The sequence below is a fragment of the Fusarium odoratissimum genome, assembly GCF_000260195.1.
Source record: "Fusarium odoratissimum NRRL 54006 unplaced genomic scaffold supercont1.9, whole genome shotgun sequence".
Classification (NCBI taxonomy): domain Eukaryota; kingdom Fungi; phylum Ascomycota; class Sordariomycetes; order Hypocreales; family Nectriaceae; genus Fusarium; species Fusarium odoratissimum.
This window is the reverse complement of record NW_022158695.1, coordinates 1,039,630-1,048,805: the sequence shown is the minus strand read 5'-3', so window position 1 is coordinate 1,048,805 and position 9,176 is coordinate 1,039,630. Positions and strand designations below refer to the sequence as shown.

The 9,176-nt window shown below is 50.7% G+C and overlaps 2 protein-coding genes across 3 annotated transcripts; one reads left to right on the top strand and one right to left on the bottom strand.

Moving 5' to 3' along the window:
• The first annotated feature begins 445 nt into the window (after positions 1-445).
• On the top strand, positions 446-8,913 carry FOIG_06735 (chitin synthase). Of its 2 annotated transcripts, XM_031205940.1 has the most exons (3): positions 446-1,497; positions 1,547-5,245; positions 5,297-8,913. In XM_031205940.1, the coding sequence occupies exons 1-3, from the start codon at positions 1,229-1,231 to the stop codon at positions 6,669-6,671; spliced, it is 5,343 nt and encodes a 1,780-aa protein (XP_031064664.1). In that variant the 5' UTR covers positions 446-1,228; the 3' UTR covers positions 6,672-8,913. The 2 variants fall into 2 exon arrangements, with proteins under 2 accessions (XP_031064664.1, XP_031064665.1); XM_031205941.1 differs by having other exon boundaries at positions 1,547-8,913.
• On the bottom strand, positions 7,281-8,775 carry FOIG_06736 (uncharacterized protein; the record flags this gene model as incomplete). The annotated part of the gene is made up of 2 exons (XM_031205942.1): positions 7,281-8,469; positions 8,519-8,775. 2 exons carry the CDS (start codon positions 8,773-8,775, stop codon positions 7,281-7,283), a joined length of 1,446 nt encoding a protein of 481 aa, XP_031064666.1.
• Positions 8,914-9,176: the final 263 nt, after the last annotated feature.

Here is a 9,176-nt window from a genome sequence, read left to right as displayed (position 1 = left end):
GATAATTAGTTAATTGATCATGATATCCGGTTCTTGGTGTTTTGGTCGGGGTGGCCGGTCTGTGGGGGTGGCCAGTCTTTGGGTGACGGACGTTAATCCTCGTATTTGAGCCGGCCCACACACCTAAACTCCAATCCAGGCCCAATCCTTACTAAACACAAGGTTTCCTGCCCTGCCCTCGGGTCGGGCCCCTTACCCCGACAGGCGATGGTACGTCCGGCTGTTCCAAGTTTAGATATGGCATGGACAGATCCATTTGCCAGTGACAGATTGTACAGTATTGGACAGTGTCGCGTGTTGGAAGAATATGACAGAAGCAGTTTGACTGTTGGATGTTGTTGTTTGTCGAGGGGCCTCCAGTGGCCAGTATCTCATTTTGGCGTCCATTTCACCAGCAGCTGAAAAGACTATTTGCCTCTCATCCAGTGAAATCACCCCTATAAAGTGCATAACGCGCCTGATGCGCCACGTCCTGAATGCTACCAATATCGAGATGGGACGTTGGACTTGAACATGTGCATCTAAAAGCCCCTATAGTCCTCCGTACACAGTGCATCACATCAGCCGTATCCATTTTCGGAGTCGCCCTTTTTTTGCTGGGGCACGCTACTACGGCACTAGAGTTCAGTACCTACAGGTCCGTCCTCTACTCGCTACTCGGCTTGCTACCTCTGCCTCGCCAGCCCAGCCCAGCACAAGACCCAGTCGTTTCTTCAACTCTTGGAGAGCCTTCTTTCGAGAGCGTTTGTGTCTTGTCATTTCCCTTTGCTTTCGATTTCGCTACAGCTTCAACTGACCTGCCTCACTCGCTTTGGCTGTGTCTCTTTTACATCAATCAATCGCTACATTAATAATTTTTAACCTTGACCCAACCTCCTTGCATTAGTACTCACAGCCGCCCAGGCCGTGATACTTCATTCGATCAGCCGAAAAGGAGGGCGGCGTTGCCCAGCGACCGAAACCTTCATCTCATCATTCGACAAACTCACTCCAAGCCTTTAAGCTGCATTCAATTGCTTGCAGCCGACCGCTGGTCTATTCATTCGCTCATACTTCTAATTGTTACCCGTCTGTCGTTCCTCAGTCGTTCCTCGGACGTAATACCCTTCCACAGTCAGTTCAGTTGCACTTAGACTCGGCCGTTGAACCCAGTCCCATATACAACATCCACATCGCAACGTGCAATAATCTGTGATCGTCCCCGTCGAGGGCATCACTGTCATTGATCATGGCCAGCCGAATGTCCATGTACTCGATGGCTTCAGAGGCCTTGGGTGGTGGTCCTCAAGCCGCCCAGGTGTCCACTACAACTCTCCTAAACGCCATCCACAACATCTACCTGTCTTCTCAGCCCTATCAACTCGATGCCAGCACCAGTCTAGTTGTCAACACATGGCTTACAGCTGCTCAGGCTGGAGCTACTGTTGATGCTACTCTCGCTGCTCGAGCATGGGAACATGCTAGACGCCGTGCTGAGGACGGCTGTGTGATCTTGGGGTAAGTTTCTTCAAAATGATTAGGTTCCGCCATTGCTAACACTACACAGATCACTCCACCAGTCAACCCCTTCGTTGCTCGTGCCTTTCCTCAACACTTTCCCCTTCGCCATTCCTGCTTCCATCTACAAGTCTCTGGAAGCTTTACAACCGTTCCTCCGATGCGTTACTCCCTACAACGCTTCCGCTCCACGACAGATTGCTCTCGGAGTTACACTGACCTTGAGTTTGGGAGGAAATGTCACAGGCGCCTCTCTTGCTTTGTCCCAAGGTGGTATTGACACTGAGAACGGATTGCTCAACATCCCCGCCGAGGCTGGCTATCGTGCTTTTGATGTCTTTTACTACCTCCTCACATCAGCATCCACACCCGCCGAGCGAGAATTTTTAGGCCTCAAATCCCCTTCAGCGTACGCCCTACTGGCTCGCTCCGGTACCTATGAGCCACCATCTTACCTGATCACCGCCGACGATGGTGCTGCGGCCGATGACTTCCGTCAAGCCCTAAAGGAGATTGGCATCAAGGGTTCTGCCCACCGTAACTTCATTTCCACGCTTGCCGGTCTCCTCAAGCTTGGCAACACTCTCGACTACGATGCCGACTCAGACGATTTCGAGGAGATTTGCGAGGATGTTAGTGGTCTTCTTGGTATGGAACCAGAGGTGCTCATGCACCAGCTGAGCACTGAGGACCGCCGAACACTCGTTGGTGGTTTGTACGAGGCTCTTGTCGACTGGGTGATTTCAAAGGCCAACAGCGCTATTGCTGCTCAGATGCTTCGCATTCGAGATGGCGACGAGTCCATCGATGGCCGCGGTGTGCGCACTCCCACCTCTAACGAGGATGGTGATACCGTCTCAATCACTGTTGTGGAAGTCCCCGAACCTTCCATCGGCCGGGCCCTGGCTATGCGTACCATTTTCGATGACACCATTGGAATCAATGCTGAGATGATTGAGGATGGCGTCGAGGTCCACCCCGTTGGATCTTCTGTGGTTCGTGAGATGCAACAAGCCGTTTCTGATGTCGCACCTGATCTGGGTATCATGACTGGCCCCCAGGGAAGGGACCGTCAACATGATCTTGAGAAGCGAGAGGTCATTTTGGAGAAGGTTGCTTATGGATCCGAAGATGACAGTTTCGTGAAAAAGCTGTTGTTCCCTGTCGAGGGTGAAGGAATCAGCCTTGGTCGCGCGGGTCGTTTCGATCTGCCTGCACTTCTGAGCGCCAGTCGTACTTGGTTCCATCTTTCCCTTCATCCTACGGATGACTCTCCTGCCAACTTGGCTACTCTCCCTGCTATCACTTCGGCATGGTCAGCTGGCACAGTCTCCCGCCAGCTTCGCTCATGGAGACTTCCCGAGTGGGCTAACCGCCGCAACCGCAACCTTGATTACACAGCCGACTTCGACGTCGACGAATTCGTTGGTCGATACGGCGCTCTCGGTTGCAAGGATGGCAAGGACGGCATCGAGACCTGGATGCTGGAGAGAGGCTGGAGCAATGGCGAAGTCTTCATCGGCAAGGAGCGAATCTGGGTTCGCGAAGGTCCTTGGTGGGAGGCAGAGACCATGCTTGATATCAAGCCCGCTCACAGCCTTCAGAGTATGGGCCAAAATCCTTTCACTTCTGGCTTTGACACAAGTTATTCAGCCAACCCTCCCAATGGCAGCGGTTTCTTCCCTCCTCCTGCTATGGACAACAGCTTGAATGGAAGCAATGATCAGCTGATGCACACTCGCAACTTCAGCCAAGGCAACATGAGCCAGGTTACCTTGAACCAGCATCAGAACCTCAACCCCCAATCAGCGCCCTCAATTGCCCCCTCAGCTATGCGCAACGTCCAGACCACAGGTGACTACGGTCTCGGTACCAAGGGTGACACATACAAGGGTCAAGTCTATTACAACGAGGACGGTGAGTTCACGGGAATTTTGGATGGCGAACTTGCCAAGAACAAGAAGATCGAGTCTAAGCCTCTGCCTTTCGGTCGTCGGGCTTGGATTGCTTTCGTTTGGGCCCTGACTTTCTGGATTCCCTCGCCTCTGCTCAAGTTCATTGGCCGTATGCGACGACCCGATGTTCGCATGGCTTGGCGTGAGAAGTTTGTTCTCTTCTTTCTGATTATTCTTATCAACGGTATGGTCGTTTTCTGGATTATTGGTTTTGGAAAGCTCTTGTGCCCCAATGCAAACAAGGCATGGAATGTCAAGGAGGTCGCTACTCACGCAGAGGACGAAAAGTCCTTCTGGGTAGCCATTCACGGAAAGGTCTACGATATCACCGATTTCTGGCAACAACAGCACAGTGATACCAGCATCAAGGTCACCAAGCAAAACATGCTGCCTCTTTCCGGTATGGTCATGGATAACTACTTCATGCCTCCCCTGAACAGGGCTTGCAGAGGCCTTGGTATCAAGGAGACCACACAGCTCACCTTCAACGACACCATCACCAACCCCCTGGCCCAGCACACTTCCGGCTTTTATACCCGTGATCGTACTAGCGCTCTTCATGATCCCGACTGGTACTGGAAGAAGTTCCAACCCAAGATCAAGGAATACTACCATGGCAATCTCGTATGGAAGAAGAGCAAGGTCAAGAACGAGGGTGAAAACGAGCAGCACATGTGGGCCACCTATGGCAACGAAGTGTATGATCTCACCGATTACTTACATACTCTCGACGTCAACGACAACTTCGATTCGTACAAGTTCCTTAACGAAGATATGGTAGATCTGTGGAAGAACAGCCCTGGAACCAACATCAAGAAGGATCTCGACCTGCTCATCGCCAACGCAAAGAACGAGACTGTCAGTGCCAACCTTAAGAACAGTTGGCAGTGCATTCAGAACATTGCATACAAGGGCATCCTTGATTTCCGTGATTCTGCACGATGCCAGGTCAACAACTACCTTCTTCTGGCTTTCGCTGTCATCATTTGTATCGTTACCGCCGTCAAGTTCCTTGCTGCCCTTCAATTCGGATCCAAGCGACGTCCTTCACCTCAGGATAAGTTTGTCATCTGCCAAGTCCCTGTCTACACTGAGGGTGAAGATTCTCTCCGAAAGGCTCTCGATTCATTGACTGCCCTCCAGTACGACAACAAGCGCAAGCTCATCTGTGTCATTTGCGATGGTGTTGTCGTTGGTCAAGGTAATGATCGTCCCACCCCCAAGATTGTTCTCGACATTCTTGGTGTTGATCCCAAGGTTGATCCTCCTGCCCTTCCTTTCAAGTCTGTTGGCTCTAGCAGTGAGCAACTCAACTACGGCAAGGTTTACTCTGGTCTCTACGAGTTTGAGGGCAACGTTGTTCCCTACATCGTCGTCGTCAAGGTTGGAAAGGAGTCTGAGCAGTCCAAGGCTAAGCCTGGTAACCGTGGCAAGCGTGATTCTCAGATTCTGCTCATGAGCTTCCTCAACCGTGTCCACCACCGAGCACCCATGTCTCCCCTCGAGCTCGAAATGTTCCATCAGGTCAACAACATCATTGGTGTCGATCCTGAGCTCTATGAGTATCTTCTCATGGTCGATGCCGATACCTGTGTCGAGGAAGACTCGCTCAACCGTCTCGTTGCTGCTTGTGCTCACAACGCTAAGATCGCTGGCATTTGTGGTGAAACTGCCCTGGAGAACGATGAAAAGACTTGGTGGACCATGATCCAGGTTTACGAATACTTTATCTCTCATCATCTTGCAAAGGCCTTCGAATCTTTGTTTGGCAGTGTTACCTGTTTGCCTGGATGGTATGTTTACTAGCCCCCCTCCTGTTATCTCTATAGCTAACCTCCTTTTAGTTTCACCATGTACCGTCTCCGAAGCGTTGACAAGGGCAAGCCTCTCATCATTTCTGATGCTGTTATCAAGGACTACAGTGTTTGCGATGTCGATACCCTCCACAAGAAGAACCTTTTGTCTCTGGGTGAGGATCGTTATCTCACCACCCTGATGACCAAATACTTCCCTGAGATGTCTTACAAGTTCATTCCCGATGCCCAGTGTAAGACTGCTGCTCCCGAGTCATGGAGTGTTCTGTTGTCTCAACGTCGACGATGGATCAACTCGACCATTCACAACCTGGTTGAACTTATGCAACTGAAGGAGCTCTGTGGTTTCTGCTGTTTCAGTATGCGCTTCGTTGTGTTTATTGATCTTTGCGGTACCATTATTCTTCCCTCAACCTGTGTCTACATTGGTTACCTCATCTACATTCTGGCCACCGGCTCTGGACCCATTCCATACATCTCACTTGCTATGATTGGTGCTGTTTATGGTCTTCAGGCTCTTATCTTCATTCTCAAGAGACAGTGGCAGCACATTGGGTGGATGATCATCTACATCCTTGCTTTCCCCATCTACTCCTTCATCCTCCCCCTCTACTCCTTCTGGAACCAGGACAACTTCTCGTGGGGTAACACCCGTATCGTCATTGGAGAGAAGGGCAACAAGCAGGTTGTCGCTGTTGATGATGAAGGCTTCGACCCCCGCTCTATTCCTCTGCAGCGCTGGGACGACTACGCTCTTGCTAACAACCTGCCTGGACGTCGTGGTGGATACCAGGAGAAGACTGACTACTCCTACGGTGACAACTATGAGCTTGATGAGATCAAGTCTGTGTACTCTGCTGGTCCTCAGGGCTCTGTCTTGACTGGCATGCCTGGCCGCAACACCTACATGCCTCCTCAGTCCCCCGCCTTCAACAACGGTCGCACATCGACCATGGGCTTCCAAGATTCTCCCATGCAGCATCGCCAGTCGATGATGTCTATGGGCACAGGAGTTCATGACATGCGCAGCCAGTCACCATACCAGGACTACCCTGGCCAACATCCCAGCGTAAGCAACCTCCGTGGACAGGCCAATCTTTCACCCGCCACTGGCGGTGGACATAGCCGATCTGGCACTGCTCTGGGCTTCAGCAGTGGTGCTCGATCTCCCATGCCGGATGCCATGCGATCGCAGTCATCGTTCGACTTCCAGCATGGCCACGCTGGGCCCAACGACATGGCTATCGTCGAGTCTATTCGCTCAGTTCTGTGCGAGGTTGACCTCGACACTGTGACCAAGAAGCAAGTCCGCGCTCTAGTAGAACAGCGTCTTCAGACCGAGCTGGTTGGTGAGCGCCGAACATTTATGGACCGACAGATCGACCACGAGCTGGAGAACATGTAATTTGCACCTGAAGGGAATTGAAAGATTTATAACTGTTTTTTATACTCTAATCTTGGGTACATACCTTATGCTGGGTTTATACAGTGTCGCAGCAATAGTCTACCTCAATCTTGGAAAGAGTTGCTGGCGAAGTCAGAGCATGATGGAAATATGGGTGTTCAAAAATGAGGAAGCGAGAATACCGGCAGGCGTTGGATATGATTTTTTATTACTGGGCAGATATGGGAGTCGTTCCTTGGAAAGCTTTTACTGGTTGTTTGTGAAAAATGTTATTATTTCTTAATGAATGGCTGGCTGGAACCGCTAATGGTTCATATCTCATACTTTTAATCCTACCTGCTGTCAAGTCTTTCAACATGCCCGCTTGTTTCGCTTACACTTCATCTTGAAAAATCATATGTCAGTAACTTGACTCTGCCCGGTGAATGTTCTCCTTCTTTCTAGCCCAAATTCCCTGCATGCTACATCGTTCACTCCTATGATCCTATCGTTCGTTCCAGTGTCGTCCTCATTTTGTAATCATGTTCTTTATTGTCCACTTCATCTCATTACTCAAGCATGGTTTCGTATGTGACTTAGATATCCAATACCAAATGCTATATGCCTCCACTACTTCTTACCCAGGTTTCCAACGCCCTTTAATCGTAGGTATACATCCGTTCCCCATCCATATAGACTCTGCACCGCGATGCCACCTCCAAAGTACTCGGCGTACGCCCTGCTCAGAGGTAGTCCGTATCCCAGACCTGCAATGGAACTACCACCAGTGCTGGCAGTTGATATCGCACTGAGACCGTCGCCACCATTGCCATCTCCTGGGAAGTCATCCATGTCGTCGGAGAAGGTGGTGAATGAGTATGACCAGATATTCGGGCTGACCTCTGGTGGAATCCCGCCACCACGATCGCGAATACGAATCGTCACTCCAGGAGCATTATCATCTAGAGGGACTATCGCATCGTTATTGGTGGCGTTTCGGCTGTCCTTTGAGGGCAAATCACTGTCTTTGGTCGATGAATTTGACAAAGATGTTGTTGAGGGTTCTTCAGTCAATGCAGGCTCTGGTGCGATCGTGACGATTACAGGTTCGTTAGACTTGTTCTCAATTGTAGCACGGAAAGCATTTTTCAGCAGTTCAGTAACTATGTACTCGAGGTGCATAGGGACAAATGCGAATGTGGTGTCTGGCTCGCCATGAATATAGAGAAGAGGCCGGACGCCATATCGAAGCTCACAGATATCAGCGACGAAGCCAGCACATGACTCTACTATTTGTGCAGGGCGAAGAGCTGTGTCGATGACTCCAATGTACGAGGGATCATCAGGGCACGGTGTTGGACTAGCATTGGGGTCAAAGTGCGGCTGAGAACTGAAATGTAGTGCAATATGCTGCTCCGCAATGAGGCGCGTACCGATTCGAGCGCGGAGGTGCTGGTCGAGGAATTTTGTGACCTCTTCGGGAGATATATACCGTCGACATTCGAGGAAGCCCTTTGCAAGAATGGGGATAGTATCGGTGTGTGTCGCAACGAGCTCGGCCAGTACATTCGTGAAGCGTATCTCGTCTTCGAGAGTCGAGATTGGTCGTCCTTCACGGGTCGCGTGCCAGTATGGAAGGAGTATTGATAAAGAATGGAGATAGTTGTTGTATATACGTGAGATGTTCGGGTTCGCAACGACAATGTAAGGAAGGTTGCGAAGCGCTTGGATACGATGGGCGAGGCGCACGGGAAGAAGAGAAAGGGCGAAATTGGCGGATGAGAGGAGGGACTTGGAGGATAGAGGAGGCCGGCCGTGTCTATAAATTGTCAGTTATTATCAGTAGTTAAAAGGTGAGTTGGACAAACCTCACGAGGTCTGCGAGACACAGAGGATGTTGATGTTGTCGAGCCAGTGTCGCAATCTCATCATCCGACACTTTCGGGGAGTGTAAACTCCGTCTCGTCACCAGCCGGTTCCGTGTGCTTTCAGGACTCCAATGCGATTGTCTAGGGCCCCTCCATTGAGACAAGCATCGATATGAGGTGTGACAGGGCCAAGATCGAAGAATAGTAGAGGCGGCAGGCCCTCGCCGCCTTATTAACCTGGTGGAAGAAGCAATCATTGCAGCATTATGGCGTGTTTCTTAAGAATTTTGTTTTCGCACTCCTCTTGGAGTTAATGTCGTTGATATGAGAAAGTATGGAGCTGATCTGTAGAAGCTGAGCAGACCGGTAAATGTCCCCGAGGCGGATGACTCTTTACGGTCCGGGGTAGGTTGGAGTGGAGCTGCCACTTGAAGCGCTTGCGGCCGGCTTATCGCTTATCACACGGCTCACAATTGCGGGGTGAGGGGCATACGTCACCGAGTCGGTCCCCCGCCAAGCATCATATCGTAGACTTTCAGAAGTCTTGGGTTCAATGTTGCCATCATGGGCCACTTTGATACTACATGAAGGGCTCTACATTGAAATGCTAGAGTTTAGGTGCCTCGAAAAGCCACGGTTGATGCATAGCCTTTCGATA